This window comes from Bos grunniens, chromosome 13 (assembly GCF_055505025.1).
Source record: "Bos grunniens cultivar Pamir isolate PY7600 chromosome 13, Bosgru_T2T1.0, whole genome shotgun sequence".
NCBI classification, from domain to species: domain Eukaryota; kingdom Metazoa; phylum Chordata; class Mammalia; order Artiodactyla; family Bovidae; genus Bos; species Bos grunniens.
The window spans coordinates 5,548,337-5,565,250 of NC_141177.1; the positions used below are offsets into that span (position 1 = coordinate 5,548,337).

The following is a 16,914-nucleotide window of genomic DNA, read 5'->3' on the forward strand; positions in this document are numbered from 1 at the left end:
AATTTAAAATTTATGGTATGTAAATTCTACTTTAAATGTTTTTTAATTTTATGGAAGCAGAGCTGATATACAATGTCATGTTATTCTCAGGCGTATAGCACGTGACTCAGTTACACACATATACATTGTTCTACAGATTCTTTTCCCTTACAGGTTATTACAAAATGCTGCGTATAGTCTCCTAGGCTGTACGGCAGGTCCTTGTTGGCTATCAACTTTATTTATAGGAGTGTGTTAATCCCAATCTTCTAATTTATCCCTCCCCCTGTATTTTTTGAAAGTCACTCGTTTTTTTTTAACATTCCTCCCATGATGGCTATCTCCAGCTGTTTACCATTAACAGCTGCAGTGAGCATGCATGTACATGCCTCTTTGTGATATTTATTTCCCTAGGGCAGACCCAAAGACAATGAATGGCATGAGCACTTTTATCTCTGCAACTGTTGCCAAACTATCCTCCAAAGTGGTTATGCGGATTTAAACCCCTGCACCAAAGCATCCTCACCAACCCTGGAACACCATCAGCCTCTTCTGCCGATGCGACAGGCAAGAAACTACTTTTACGGTTTCAGTTCGAATTTACAGTGCCTTCTGCACTCAGGAACTGTTCCTGATCACAAGGGAGACTGATCCTTCTTCCATGATTTCAGATTTCATTTTCAAAGCTAGTGTTTTTGTTGTTGTTGTCGCTGTTATTAAAACCTCAACTTTCTTTTTCCCTTGTAAATGTATAACAAACTTTAATACTTACAATAAATGCTTTTATAATTACACATGAAGCAATCACATCCGAGAATCAGTGATTATTCCATTGCCTAAGCTTGTTTCTGTATTACTATTTATGAGGAACTGGAAGCTTTGTAAAATACAGTATGATGTTATTATTACTACTAATACTATTACATGAGTAATCCTTTGAAGTGTCCTAGGACTTAACTATGGTGCAGCATCAAATTGGCCAACTCCTCCTTTACCTTTTGAGATTGAGGTTCAAAGTTAGGTCAAATCAATCTAGTATACAGAGGAAATTAATTTATACTGCACAACCAGACACCCTAGAAATAACACTCTAGCTGCAATTTTGAACATCCCTATCAGTAAAAAGAATTTAAGCATGCACCTCCAAGCTACAAATTTTTGTTTTATTATTACTAAAAAAGTGCTGCTTCATCACTGTATTTTAAAATAACACAGGAAATTCCGTGGCAGTCCAGTGGTTAGGACTCTGCGCTTTCACTGCCGAGGGCCCAGGTTCAATCCCTGGTCCAGGGAATTAAGATCTCACAAGCTGTGCAGTGCAACCAAAAATAAATAAATAAAATAACACCAAAAGTAGAGACTGTGAAAGAGATTCAAATTAAATAGAAATATAAGTTCTATTATCTCCTTTTGCCCCAATGAATCTTCATACATACACCTGATTATGGATACCACTGGATTAATTCAAAGGATCAGGAGCAATTCATAATTATTTGTTAAGCTCCTTCTCCCAGGTTTTGTTGCTTTAAATTATCCTTAAAAAAAAAAAAATTATTTGGCTGCACCAGGCCTTAGTAGCAGCATGCATGATCTTCGTTCTTGGCCATGGCATATAGGATCTGGCTTCTTGGCCATGGCATATAGGATCTGGCTCCTTGGCCAGGGATCGAACCCAGGGCCCTGCAAAGTTTTAACCACTGGACCACCATGGAAGTCTCCACTTTAAGTCATTCTTAATCCTCAAGAGAATGCTTCAGGCAGGAAGGCTCAGAGAGTTTCCCAGGTTTTCTGACAGCTCAGGGCCAGCGAGTGACCGTGGACTGCTGGCTCCCGGGTGCGTTCTACCACCTCTCGAGGCTGAGACACGGGGAGACCACACCACGGCAGCCCACCTGCCCCGCTGCCACAGACTAACATCCGCCACCCTCTCTCCCAGGGCGCACTGCTGGTCTACCATCATCACTGTAAACCATGAGCGCTCGTGAATATGAGCATTATCGGAAAATGCTTCAAATACATTAAGTATAACAATCAGGTTACAAAACAGGATGTAGGACACGATCCCTGCTGCTGCTGCTAAGTCACTTCAGTCGTGTCCGACTCTGTGCGACCCCACAAACGGCAGCCCACCAGGCTCCTCTGTCCATGGCACTTTCCAGGCAAGAGTACTGGAGTGGGGTGCCATTGCCTTCTCCAGGGACATGATCCCAGTTCCCTTAAAAAAGTAGAAATATATATATGTATATATATGCACAGTTCAGTTCAGTCGCTCAGTCATGTCCGACTTCGCGACAAAAAAGTAGAAATATATATATGTATGTATATGCACACACACACACGTATTTATTTGCATTGTGTTAAAAAGAAACACACACACTGGTGTTAGGCATTGTCCTACAGCATACAATGTATATTACTTAAGCTCATTCTCACCATTACCCTACAAGGTAATAGACCATAATAATACAAATGATAATAATATTAACAACAGCAGGTAACAGTTCCTGACTGCTTAGCACGTAGGCATCACACTACGTGATTTCTATGCCTTGCCCTGTTTAGCATCGTCAGTCCTGAAAAGGAAACCAAAGGCCAAGGACCAGCATCACCCAGCTAGTAAAGAGCAGGTCTAGACTTGTTTTAAAACTTGAAACCTCCAAGAGAGTCTGCAGTGAAAACTTAAGTCTCTGTCCTATCCTGGCTTCTTTTCTCCTTTTTGGAGGCCACCTATGTTACCAGTTTCTTGGTTATACTATACATTTCTGCTGAGTGTCTGTACATTTAAAATCATGCAAAAGGCTTCCCTAGTTGCTCAGTGGTTAAAAAAAAATCCACCTGCCAGTGCAGGAGGCACGGGTTTGATCCCTGATCCGGGAGGATCCCACACGCACGGAGCAATGGAGCCTGTGCGTCACGCCTACTGGGTCCACGTGCCCCAACTACTGAGGCCCGCGTGCCCTGGAGCCCGTGCTCCAAACAAGAGGCCATGGCAGTGAGAGGCCCGAGCACCACGACTAGAGGACGGCGCCCCACTCGCACAACGAGAGAAAAGCCTGTGCAGCAACGGAGACCCAGCACAGCCAAAAATACACAAATAAAATTTAAAAACCAAATCAAAGCATATGCGTGCACAGGCATGCACATGTAACATAGATTTTAAGTTAAATGGTAGTACGGTATCAACTTTTTAAACTTACCACTACCTCTGAGAAACTATCCCATATCAACACATGAAGAGCTTCCTCAGGCTTTTTGTGTTTTTAGTGGCTGCAGTGTATTCCACTGTGCCATCCAGTGATCTGCCCCTCGGAATGGACACACAGGTGTCTTCCAGGCTTCGCTCTCACTGCCATTCCCATCTGAGCAAACACATCGTTTCACATGTGTAAGGGTATCCACAGGCAAAACCCCTGAAAGAGGGGTTGCTGGCTCAAGAGTCCAGGCATTTTAAATGTCGTGAAGAGCTTACCATGGTAAACCCTGGGCCCTGGGGCCAGCCCAGTCCCCTGCACTGGGCCCAGCTGTGCGGCTACTAAGGGCTCACAGCTGTCCCCTTGTGCAGATAATTGTGCTTAGCTGCCTCGAGGCACCTCATCTTGGAAGCTGTGCCCACCCCACACCCGCTCACAGCCACTGACCACCTGATGGGGGTACAGAAGTCCCACCCCTTTGCCTGAAGGAAAAACAGAGGCTGCTGGGCGGACTTGCCCCAGAGCCGTGTGCCGAGGCCAGGCGAGGGCTCCCCTGAGGTCACGCCCACCGTCTGGCACGCTCCCTCCCTAGCCTGTTGACTCCCTCCTTACGGATTTACTCCTAAAGAGCACCCCGCAATACACCACCTGTCCCCAAGCCCGTCTCAGGTTCTGTGTTTAGGGAGCCACCTGGGACCAGCGGTTCTAGGAGTAGGGTGGTCGCGGGAAGCACACTTGAAGGACGGGATTCTGGAGCTGGACCCCTCTACAGCTGCCCAGCAAAGGGCCCCAACACTGGAGGCAGAACACTGCTCGTCCCTCACCAAGGGCAGCAGGGCCAGTGCTGAGACTCTCACTTGTGGTGGACTGGGTCATGGCTGCTGGAGGAGGCAGGGGCTCACGAACCATCTCTGGTGTTACAGAGGTTACGGCTGAAACAGTAACTGTAAGAAAAGCAGTGGGACTTCCCTGGTGGTCCAGCGGTTAAGACTCCACACTTCCAATGCAGGAGGCACAGGTTTCATCCCTGGATGGGGATCCGAGATCCCAGATGCTGCAGAGCAGCCAAAAAACAAAGATAAAAAGAACAGAGGAACTGCGGTTGTTGCTGAGTGCCACTCATGCTCTGAAAAGAGAACACGAAAGGCTGAAACAATCACCAACCTCAAGCAAAGGGTGAGAGTCAGAGGGCCGCCTTGGCAGCACTGAAATCGACCCTCATCTCCTGCAGTCGGACGGTCTCCAGAGCTGAAGACTGGGAAAGTCTGAACCGCAAGAGTGGCAGACCTTCAGAGAAAGGTGAACTCAGGAAGACAAACCTCCCACACCTTCTCGTAGCAGGGCTCCGATATGGGAGAAGTGGGACTCAGACGTGTGGGTTGGGGAGCCTGGAGATGTACACAAGCACCTTTAACCTGCAGGTTCCCGTGGACCTTCCAGAATTTTCCAGAAGTGGCCCCACCACCCTGCTGGAATACAGAGTTCCCAGGCTACTTCAAGATTACACAGATGCCCCCAAATGAGGCCTTAGGTTAACTCCTGCTTCCTGTCATAATGTAGCCCCCATGGACACAGACCATTCGGGTGTTCAGGACAACACACTGGTCCACTACTGACCTCATGCTAATCTGCTAAGCACAATGTGGCAAGGAGATGTCTTGTAAGACACAGATGCTTCAGAGGATGGAGAGTTTTGGGGGCCTGTCTATCTGGGAAGTTTTTGGGGATCAAGTGGTCTGGAGCACACCAAGCCACTGCCTCCAAGTAAAGGACAAGGTCAGTAACTTCTACTCTAATAAAGAAGCACAGTGCTTGGGAGACCTCCCCCAGGTTTTGGAGGCAACACATCCCACACTTGAGAAAACTGCTCCCACCCATTCACTGGTGTTTAAGAGGCCGATGGTTTTGAGTGAGGACAAGAACCACCAGTCGCAGCTCGAGCAGCTCTGCTGCTTCTGCCATACCATCTGGCTGACTCCAAGGGGACTGGAAGTATCTGCTAGAAAGGGAGGCCAGCAAGCCCCCAGGGGAGGGTCTCTCAGCATAGATCCCTGGGGTTCTGGAGCAAGGTGATGCCACATGCAGAAGAGAACCATACACCCCTCGGAAAACCCCCAAGGGGAAAGAACCCCAACAGCTCCTGGCATGCTCTTGGGCCGTGGCAGAGACAGAGCCCCTGAGTATGAGGCATCAAGTGCCCACGCAGCCAGAACTGTCCTTCACAAGCTGGGATGCCACATCTACCGAGTTATGAGGCCAGACGGGCCCAGGAACAACCCACTTTAAGATGACATTGAAGACCAAACTTGTGCGGGTCCACAAGGCACAAGTACTGGGGTACTGCACAACCACACGTCAAACCAAGAGACTCACTCTATGACAAAGGAGGTGCAGAAGTGGGCTGCGGCCGTGGACGTCACACAGTCCTATCTGGAAGCTACCAGCTGGAGTGCTAGGCGGCCTCTTAAAGACGAACCTGAGGAACCAGCTTGGAGATGACGTCTGTGAGGAACGGAGCCCGCCTCTAAGATGCACTGTACTTCTTAAACCACTACGTGGGGTTACATACCCAACAGGCAAGCGTGGGTAGAGCACACAACAGGAGCACCACCCAACACCACTCTCAGGGACTCCCTCTGGAGTGGAGATTCCTACTTGAAGGACTTCTACTTCCCTTAGCCTGAAACTTTAGGCTCAGTGTCTTGAAAGGACCTAAGAAGGGGACGTGGCTACCAGGGTTCACACAGTAAGAGTTAACAGCAGAAACTGCCTGATCAGTTTGGGCTCTTTGTGCCAAGAGACCAGCAGGCCTGGAAACCTCCTACACTGGCAGGGATGACTGAGGCTGATCACCGTGAGGAGACAGGTCTGGCCACTACATAAACGGGTGGAAAAGAATACAATTACTGAGGCAATACGTTTTTAACCACAAATGATTTTTTAAAATACTGTTAGCACATTTTCGGAGAAGGCAATGGCACCCCACTCCAGTACTCTTGCCTGGAAAATCCCATGGATGGAGGAGCCTGGTGGGCTGCAGTCCATGGGGTCGCTAAGAGTCAGATCCAACTGAGCGACTTCACTTTCACTTTTCACTTTCATGCATTGAAGAAGGAAATGGCAACCCACTCCAGTGTTCTTGCCTGGAGAATCCCAGGGACGGGGGAGCCTGGCGGGCTGCCGTCTATGGGGTCATAGAGTCGGACACGACTGAAGCGACAGTCGGACACGACTGAAGCGACTTAGCAGCAGCAGCAGTAGCACATTTTGTCAGCTATAATCATACAACCACTTATCCTATAATAAGGTTAATTTTGAAATTCCTGTCCTTGATGCTGCCACCTGTACTAAAATAAATACTCCAAAGATAGTATTCTGAAAGACAGAAGACTTGCCAGAAAGGGGAGAGGGGGTCCTCAGGGCCGTCTGTCTGTTTCCTGGGGAAGTGCTGTTGATAAAGTTTTTGTTTGTTTCTGGCTGTGCTGGGTCTTTGTTGCTGCGCCCAGGCTTGCTTTTGTAACAAGTGAGGGCTACTCTCTAGTCGCGGTGTGCAGGCTTTGCACTGCAGTGGCTTCTCCTGTTGCAGGGCACGGGCTCTAGGGCACTCGGGCTTCAGGAGCTGTGGCAATTGGGCTCAGTAGTCGTGACTCCCGGGCTGTAGAGCACAGGCTCAGTAGTTGGGGCACACGGGCTTAGTTGCCTCTGTGGGCTCTTCCCAGACCAGGGATGGAACCCATGTCTCCTGCACTGGCAGGTGGATTCTTTACCACTGAGCCACCAGGGAAGCCCTAAACACGTATATATTCAAAGGTAGCTTACTTCTTGAGTGGAATGTTATTCCTTTCTAACCCACTGAGAGCACGTATGTGATGAAAGAGGAAATGTCTAGAAGTCAGCCCAGAAAAGCAAGTTTCAGAATGCAATCCTTTAGCAACCTTTCTCTTCTGAAGTTGAGACTACTTCACTATTCTGACATATCTGAAAGATTAAAGTGTAAAATGTAACTTTAAGATGGAAAAAATGCTGAGCCAAGAGAAGATGGTCAGAAAACTAGGGGCAAGAGTCCAGGCAAAAGGGCAAGTATCACACTGCGCTAACGGCTGTGAAAGAGCAACAAGACGCTCCAAGAATAAACTGTCACCTCTGATCCACGTTCCAGAAACGCGGAGGTTAAAAGTCTCTGCTAGCATTCTTCTTGGAATGCAACAGCCTGGACAATCTTGAGACTCTAATGCGATCATTTTGTCAATTTGACAACCAGTTTTGGCCTCTACCTCTAAGACAGCTACTTTAATGCCAACAAATGAATGCCTGTTCTTTCTCTAATATAAATCAAAGTATCTAAGGTTCAGGGAGAGTTTACCCACGGGACAGTTCAAGCTGCATCACTGTCAAACTCTCATTAAAGCTGTTAACAGTTACAGCCGGGATTCTTGCTTTAAGTTTTCTTTAAAAAAACAAAACTTTTTTTAGAACTTAAGTAAAATTAGATGGAAAAGGAAATGGCAACCCACTCCAATATTCTTGCCTGGGAAATCCCATGGACAGAGGAGACTATCGGGCTATACTCCATGGGATCTCAAAACAGTTAGACACGACTTAGTGACTAAACGACCACAAAGGTATCTATTTATACATTTATACTTGTATAAATTTCTAAGGCCTATGTGTATACATATATGTCTACAATCCCTTTTTTTTAAATTTTACAATTTAAAAAATCTGAGGGCAAACATGTTTTTTTATGATCTGTTTGGTTACTAAACCTGAGATGACCTGAATTTATTTGCTGGTGAAATAAAGACTTTATCCTCCCCTCCCCTGCCAAAAAAAAAAAAAAAAACAAAACAAAACCTTAAGTAAAATTAGAACTACAATCACTATATATGCTATTTTCAGAATTACTCAGGGTCAACAACGCAGGAACTGAGTGGTATTTTTTCAACTTCCACTGAAATCTTCCATAGACAAAAAGAGCCCTACTCTTAAAAAATTACAATCTTTTAATCAACACAAGGAGTTAACATAACTAAAAGCACAAAGTTAAGAAGACTGTGACAAGGAAGCACATTTGTGTATTTCTATTTACTCAATGATTCAATCAAATCCAGTTACAAGTTAAAACTTGATTTGTCTGTCAGCAGTATTTAGGCTCGGAGAAGGCAATGGCACCCCACTCCAGTACTCTTGCCTGGAAAATCCCACAGACAGAGGAGCCTGGTGGGCTGCAGTCCATGGGGTCGCTAAGAGTAGGACAGGACTGAGTGACTTCACTTTCACTTTTCACTTTCATGCATTGGAGAAGGAAATGGCAACCCATTCCAGCGTTCTTGCCTGGAGAATCCCAGGGACGGCGGAGCCTGGTGGGCTGCGGTCTATGGGGTCGCACAGAGTCGGACACGACTGAAGAGACTTAGCAGCAGCATTTAGGCTAAACCCTGGCACATGTAGTCAAATTTTCACTCTTAACCCCATTCTGGCCTTTCCTCACTCTACAGTAAAGTATGACTAAGAAAAGAAATCTACTCCCGTTTCTGCTGTATATATCAGGACAGTGGACAGGGTATTTATTTTCATTCTTTATCAATTTCAGTCCCAAATATATAAACAATGAATCCGTACTATATGGCCAATAAAAATAAATATGTGAACTTTACTAATACATGGAAAGAACAGGAAAAAGTAAAGAACATAAAAAATGGTATCAACTCAAACCAAGTCAAGTCATCTGATGGATATGTGTACTTCCAAGAGTAGTTTGGAGAGAAAGAGGCATGATAAGAGGAGCTGGTTGTCAAAAAAAAAAAAAAGAGGATTTTTCTTTTTTGGTATAGCTATTTAAATGTGCCCAAAAATTTTTACTTGAAAAGGCCCGAACTACAGAATTCCCTAAGTATAGAAAGCATCTGAAAGCTGTGAACAAGGGCCAAGGAAGCATCTTCAGAGCTTTATGCTGGTACTATGTTTTTATAAAGAATCAAAGTCTCAGGATTCACTTAAAATATAATAAAACAGAAGAGTAGAAATGTGCTGTTTAGAATACAGACAGTCCTTTTATCTTTCTTTTCTTAATATTTTAAAAAATTTATTTCCTTGCCTGCACCAGGTCTTAGCTGCGCCATGCAAACTCTAGTTGTGGCATGTGGGAGCCAGTGCCCTGACCAGGGACTGAATCCAGGCCCCTCGCACTGGGAGCACGGAGTCAGCCACTGGCCCACCAGAGAAGTTCCCGGACAGCCCTTGTCCATACCAACAGTTTCTCAGGAACTATGAATGCTTGACACAAAAGGTCAACAATATCTCTAAATGACTATGGACTAAAAAGTAACTTCTGGTTAGAAGTAGTAGGCTAGGAAAACTTATCCCTGAGAGAATGAAAACCTCATTTTCTCTGGCAGCTGTTTTGGCACAAAAATTGGAAATTCTTGAAATAGTGGCTATCTCAGTATTTTGTTACACTTTGCTCCAATAGGAGAAAAAAATTTTCCTCTCATCTACATAGCTTTATGAATTACAGGACTCTTGAAAGCTTTGTCAGCATTTCTAAATTCTAACCAAATGTCCTCTAATATAACAAAAACTATTTTCTGGACCCCAGCATGGTCCCTAGAAGTGCTCTTAGCATTCCAATCACCTGCGTTAGAAAATCTGTACTGAAAGTAAGATGGACTTTCCATCACCCCTTCCTAAGACCTGGCTCTTCTGGCTACAGTTATTTGTGTAACATCAGCGAAGAAATAAACTCTGTGGCCGAACAGCCTTGGCTGACCCCCACCATCACTCCACTCCATGTCCGGTTCTGGGTGGCCATTTGGTGAGTTCATCCTACAACTTCTGGTGGAACCTGGGAGGAGAGGAGGGCACCTCTCCCACTGTGACTGCCACTGCAAGGGGAGTGAGCCTGAAGCTGGAGAGGCTTGCCACGTGGAGAGAGCCTGACAGGGAAGCCAAAACAAAGGGAAGCACTGTTGAGAAATGGAGAAAACTGAGTCCAGGAGACTTGATCCACTGAAGTCTGAAGCTGGCACTGCCTGTAGCTTTTCTCGTGCCCTGAGCCAATGGGTGTGCAACCACACCCCCACCCATTTGTGTTCTTTGAACCCTTTTGAATTGATATTGTCCACAGAATGGAAAGAGTCCTGTATCAGTTAAGATGTTTTCCTCTGCAAGGAAAAGAACACCTGACTAGGAATGGCTTAAACAATAGATGTTTATTATCTCCTATAACAGGCAGCTCTGAGACAGGTGGTTTCAGGGCTATCAATTCAACAGTGCAGTTGAGAATCCGGGTTTTCCATCTGTCCCCTTGGCAGGCCCTAGCGTTCTGGCTTTGTCTTTGAGCCACAATGACTGCAAGATGGCTGCCAGTGCTCCAGACATCATATCTTCATACAACAGTATCGAAGGAAGGAGAAATTTCTTTTTACCAGAGAGAAAAAAGTTTTCCAAAACTCACCACCCCGGCCTATTTCCCTTTGATCTCACTGGCCAGAACTGGGTCTCACGCTGTCCACTGCCTCCCCCCCGCTCAGACACTCACTGGTAAAAGATAACGCACTTTTCATGATGGCAAAGCCCAGTCTTGACTCGGAGGGGCCTCCCTTCCTTACGTGCACTGTGGCGAGACACCAGGTTCAAGGCGAGGACTCTGTCTCCACGGAGGGGGTGGCCCAGGCCAGGCGCCTACCACCACCTCCGTAAGTCGTCTTCTAAGTGCCGGTGCTCAACGGCCTGCCGTCCCTCAAACATTCAGAAGTCAGTGAGGACCCTGACATTCCAAACCAAATCATACAAACCGCCACTTCAACTTCCATGAGCACCAGACCAGATACCCAGCAACTACGTAAACTGACCACAGAACTGTAACTTCCTTGAGCGGTTTTTTAAGCCTTTACTGGATGCCCAAGAATAACAGGTATTAGCTAAACAGGTTATTTTCAACATGCCCAATATCAGGAAAGGAATGTTAATGAATGATCTTCGTCTTCTTAGAGCTCTAAGGCTCTTGTAGAATCTGCCAGGATGTGCATATGAAGAGCCTGTTCAATAGAGAACAGGAACTCTGAGTAAAACTTATTTCTAACTCTTCACTGAAGATCAAAACTTTCTAGTGGTACCTCTTCCTTAAAACATGACATCACCTGGGGCTATGGGGCTTAAATGAGATGACACTGTGAAAGCTCACAGCCCAGAACCTGGCACTGAAGGTACCATGAAGTCCAGGGAAGACAAAGGAAGGGCTGAACCAGAGTTGTGGGAGTGCTGGTGGGAGAAGAATGGACAGAGTCTGATCATTCCATTTATTTTAAGATATTCTTGATGTGGGCTACTTTTTAAGTCTTCATTGAATTTGTTACAATATTGCTTCTGTTTTGTTTTGGTTTTTTGGCCTCAAGGCATGTGGGCTCCTCAGCTCCCTGACCAGGGAACAAACTCGCATCCCTGGTAAAATCTTTAACCACTTTAATCAGGGAGTCCTTGCTCATTCATTTCTAAAGTTAAGCTGTGCTGTGCTATGCTTAGTCGCTCAGTCCTGTCCAACTCTTTGCAACTCCATGGGCTGTAGCCTGCCAGGCTCCTCTGTCCATGGGGATTCTCTAGGTAAGAACACTGGAGTGGGTCACCATGCCCTCCTCCAGGGGATCTTCCCAACCCAGGGATTGAACCCAGGTCTCCCGCATTGCAGGTGGATTCTAAAGCAGATCTAAGGCAAGGAAAATTAACTTACAGAACACTAAAGGTGATGAGGCAATATTAAATATCATCAGGAGGCGAGTGGAAATTACAGAAAGGAACGGCAACGTAGTAAGCTGCCTACTCACCTTAGCCAACCTTAGTGAAACCCTATTTACTACCCTGCAAGCGCCCCCACCCACGTCTTGACTTTAACACTCACTGAAGAGTGAGGCCGTTGCTTCTTCCTTCTTAAACACTTCAATGAACTCACATGTGAGCTCAACTGTTATTACACTGATTCACATACTCTAAATTGAGGCTAATTACCTTTCAATAAATTGCCACAGGAAACAAAAGAGGGAAACGTAAGTGAAGTAGAAGGGAATGCCCTCTGACGACTTTAGATCTGACTAACGTTAAACCTTAAAGTGAGAATATCTTCTGGCTGTAAAATTCAGTGATTCTATGAATTAAGTGTCAGTTACTCGCCTCAGTGGAGTGACAGCGCAGCCTAGCAGTGGGCCTTAGAGTGAACAGCATGAATGTTTATTTCCAAACCTAACCTAAACCTATGCTGCATCGGGAAAAATTTCTAAATATACTAAACCAGATCTACAAGGAAAAGAAAACTTATAAAGCACATACAACTGTGCGTGCATGTGTATTCAGATGCTCAGTCGTGTCCACCTCTTTGTGAGCCCATGGCCTGTAACCTGCCAGGCTGCTCTGTCCATGGAATTTCCCAGGCAAGAATACTAGAGTGGGTTGCCATTTCCTACTCCAGGGGATCTTCCCAATCCAGGGATTGAACCCGTGTCTCTTGCGTCTGCTGCACTGGCAGGCAGATTGTTTACCACTGTACCAACTGCAAAGCCTGTCATGTAGAAATATATACACAAAATTAACTTATAAAGCAGTGGTGATAAGACACAGATATCAGCAGCAGGCTACTGGAAACTAGAAATAAAGTAACCACAATATACTAAACTGATGAAAGCCTTGGCTGTGCCCTGGTTCCAGAAGTAGAAAGGGATCTTAAGCATATAGTGGGGCTTCCATGTGACTTTTAGGAGGTCATCACCACTCTCTGAGCCCCCGGTGTACTCATCTGTAAAATAGGATCATAACACCCTCATGGCAGCTGGCAGAGAAGATGAAATGAGGTCGGGTGTACACCACATCTCTCGTGCTCAGGAGCACTTGGGAGGCACTCAGAAAATGGTACTGTTACTGCTTTAAGTACAGGATCGCCATTAAGCACTTACCTAATGAGACCACAGCAACGCTCTCTGGCAAGAAATGTAATCTGTATCGGATCAGTAAATGCACCAATATGATGCAGATAGCTGTGGGAAAAAATAAGACACTGTTAAAACCACCCAGCTTTGAATGGAAACCCCAAGCCCAAGGCAGCAGTTACTTCCGGGAGGCCGCCAGGGTGTGGACAGCTGGCAGTAACACGGTAAGTCCCAGCTGTGTTTTCAATTTATTTCTGAGTCTGGAGGCAGTTCATTACATTTTACTTATTCTTTTACACACTCGACCTAGCTGCTGCCTTCCAGTTGCTGAAAGAGCCACAGACACCTATCTTTCTTCTGAGTGGTTAAATCTCATACAACCATTTAAAATTATTCAAATTTCCCTTATTCTGAGAAATGATCCTCAACAGTGAGGAAGAAGTCAATGAACTCAATCACTTTTACACAAAGACAGCTGCATCAGAATATATGTTGACAAACAAGTATTTTGCAGCCGTGTGATCTGTTCTCTTTCAACACAGAAGGAAGTCAGGGTGTTTTACAAACAGGAAAAAGTTAATCCTAATCTGGTGATAAGAATAGAGACCTAGAGACGGGGTGCCTGCTCCCCAGCCAGGCACCGGGGCCTCCCCAGTTGAGGGCTCGCCACGAGCCGGGGCGGCCCTGCGCACTTCCCAAGTGCCCTCTCAGCTGACTGCCAACACTCCCTCTGAATGAGCTGCCATCACTTCTGCCTCCTTTGATTAAAGACAAGAAAGCTGAGGCTGAGCAAGGTCACACCGCCGCTGGGTGCCACCGGCCCGAGCTCGATTCCAACCCTGTCCCCTTAATCCTTGGCACCCACTACCCACTCCTGGCGGCCTTCATCCTCAACCAGGAAAACGAGAATAATGTCTGACTTTCCTCACAGGGGTGTTGTCATGAAAGAAAAGAACCAAAAAGATGTAAAACTGTTTGAAAGGAATAGGTATTTCAGACCAAAAAAAGCACACTTTCACATAAATAACTCCTGAATGTAATTTCAAGGCCCAAGTGTTACTGTGCATGTCTTTTTTCTTTTACTAGGCACCTGGGTGGTATGCCATCCCATCAGAGTATTATAGTACTAAAAATAAATGAGTTGCCTTTTTTTGTAAAAGGAAATGTTCAAACAATCTGCATGACTGTGAATGGGCCACCCTCAGAGCCCACGTTGACAAATTAGATTATCTTTAGTCCCACCAAAAAGCACCAGGTGGCCAGAGAAAGGAAACAGTTGTAAATATGGAAATTTTGTCCTCCTTTCATTCTGTGCTTTAAACTGTCAATCTGTGGTGTTATTTTATTATAAATATTTAGCCTAGTTAGAAAAGTCCTACATTAAATACTAAGAGCAAGAAAAAAGTTCCAATGCATGAGCTCAACATGGAACCAATGAGAATGCCTACTGTATAAAAACGTAGACACACGAGCACATAAGTAGACAGAAATATACAGCTCTAAGGAGTGGAATCAGTTGCTGCTCTCTCTTTGCACCAATCTGGATGACAAAATTTAAAAGCTTCTGCTCGTAAATCATATAACTATCTGAAGCTAAAGAGGAAAAGAGGGACTCCCTTGGTGGTCCAATGATTGAGATTCTGCACACACAGTGCAGGGGGCGCGGGTTCCGTCCCTGGTCGGGGAACTGAGGTCCTGCAGCACGCAGCAACTCAGGCCGGGTGCAGCACCCCACCCCAAACAAGAGCCAAAGAAGAGCTGTCCATCAACAGAGAGCTGCATGTAAGGACGAGCAATGCCGAAGAATGGTCTTCAGAGACAAAAAGGAGATCTGCAAAGACAACCCACAGAACGACAGAAAATATTTGTTGGTCATATGTCTGGTAAGGGTCTTGTGTCCGCAGTATATAAAGAACTCCTACGACTCAACAACAAAAAGACAACACACTTTTTTAAAATGGGCAAAAGACATTGTCGACATTTCTCTAAAGAAGATATGCAAATGGTCAATAAGCACACGAAAAGGTACTCATCCTCATCAATCATTAGAAAAATGCAAATCAAAACCACAATGAGACACAACTTCACAGCCTTTAGGATGGTAACAAGGATGGAGAGCAACTGGAGCCCGTGTGCACTGCTGGGGCGAATGTAAAACTGGGCAGCGACGGTGGGAAGTTCGGCAGTTTCTGAGAAAGCTCCTCACAGAGTAACCACTTAACCCAGCGATTCCATTCCTAAGTACATGGACAAAAATGTTCACAGCAGCGCTATTCACAATAGCCAAAAGGGGGAAACCATCCAAATGCCCATCAGCTGATGAATGGATAAACATGCAGACTATTATTCAGTAACGGAAAGGAAGGGGATTCTGACACATGCCACAACACGGATGGACCCCGAAGACATTGTATCAAGTGAAAGAAGCCAGACATAAAAGGCCACAGACCGCATGGTCCCATTTGTATGAAACACCCTCAGCAGGCAAATTCCTAGAGACAGCACAACAGTGTTCACCAGAGACTGCAGGGAGGGGGAATGGGGAGTGGCTGCTTTTAACAGGAACTGGGTTTCCTTTAGGGGTGATGAAAATGTTCTAGAACTAGATCATGGTGATGGTTGCCCAGATTCAAATTACATTACTGTGAATGTAATAAATGCCACTAAATTATACACTTCAAAATGGTAAATTTATGTCTATTTTACCACACACACAGATTTTTGTCTTAAAAAAAAAAAAGGTATATGCAAAAAGCACTAACATGGAAAGATCTCCAAGCCATTCTGTGAGAGGAAAAGCCGAGCTATAGGACCCCTCTTACATTAAAACAAACTCCAGACAGTATGTGCCTATCGCTGCCTAAGTGCTTATGAATGTACATATGTATACACACACATCCGAGCACACATTTTCAAGTACACCTGAGAAAATACAGAGCAAGGAGGGACAAAACCTTCTGTGTGATATGGATGGTATGAGCACCACAAGTTAACGTATTTCCAATTTTTCATGCCTGAAGTTTTAATACACTGAAACATAAGATGTCAATTTTAACAACTCCATTAAACTCTATGGCCCATAAAATGTGTCAAATGACGCTAATGGTGTAAATCAGCAACAGGGACTCACCACTGTCGCTGTGGAGTCAGAGACCAGCAAAGGATAAGTGCAGGTCAACTGATCTCAAACTTCTTGAAGTCAAAATAAGAATTCTGGCATCCTTTGCACACAAAAGTCACAATCTCATTTGACTTGACTAAAATAGTAAACAAAAGCGGTAAATCTGTTATAGGTTAGGAACTCCTAAAGTCTAGAATAACTTATGGACTATTTCCCTCAATTCACTAGTCTATGTATTAAGTGATCTGGCAAGTTATCTATTAATAGACATTGTTTTCCTTATCAGATTTACATTGTGTGGACATCTAATCAGGAGTAAATACACAAGATATGTAATAATTTGTTGATACAGAAGGAGAGGGGAAACCTCCCTTCAAATTGACATAGAAAGCATTCCATTCCCACAACACATGCTAACCTACGGATGCAAATCGTCAACTGATTAGGGGAAACAGAAACCCTCTGACCAATGTCAGAGGCTTATGACGGGTTTGTAGAGAAGACAATCCAAGAGAAGTATGCAGCACTGCTAAATACAGCTCAGCCCTTTTTGGCTTCAAAGATGTACAAACACTGGGCAGCACTTTATGTGGATTAAAAAGCACATCATAAAAACCTGTTTTGTGATCACTGGCACAAGCTAATCCGGGATGCTCCACACCCTGAAAGTCACTTTGAAAGTCTTATTTCTCACCCTCCTGTGAAAAAG

The 16,914-nt window shown here is 45.1% G+C and overlaps 1 protein-coding gene across 17 annotated transcripts in view; it reads right to left on the reverse strand.

Annotated features, from left to right (window-relative positions):
• SLC9A8 (solute carrier family 9 member A8) overlaps positions 1-16,914 on the reverse strand; it is a 74,513-nt gene that overhangs the window by 52,930 nt on the left and 4,669 nt on the right. For all 17 annotated transcript variants that reach the window (XR_015138910.1, XR_015138909.1, XM_086331404.1 and 14 more), the window contains exon 3: positions 13,112-13,192. Coding sequence is in view for 11 of the 17 variants with exons in the window: in XM_086331404.1 (XP_086187530.1) it covers positions 13,112-13,192 (81 nt within the window). In the remaining 6 variants the exon portion in view is untranslated. The remainder of the gene's footprint in view (positions 1-13,111; positions 13,193-16,914) is intronic.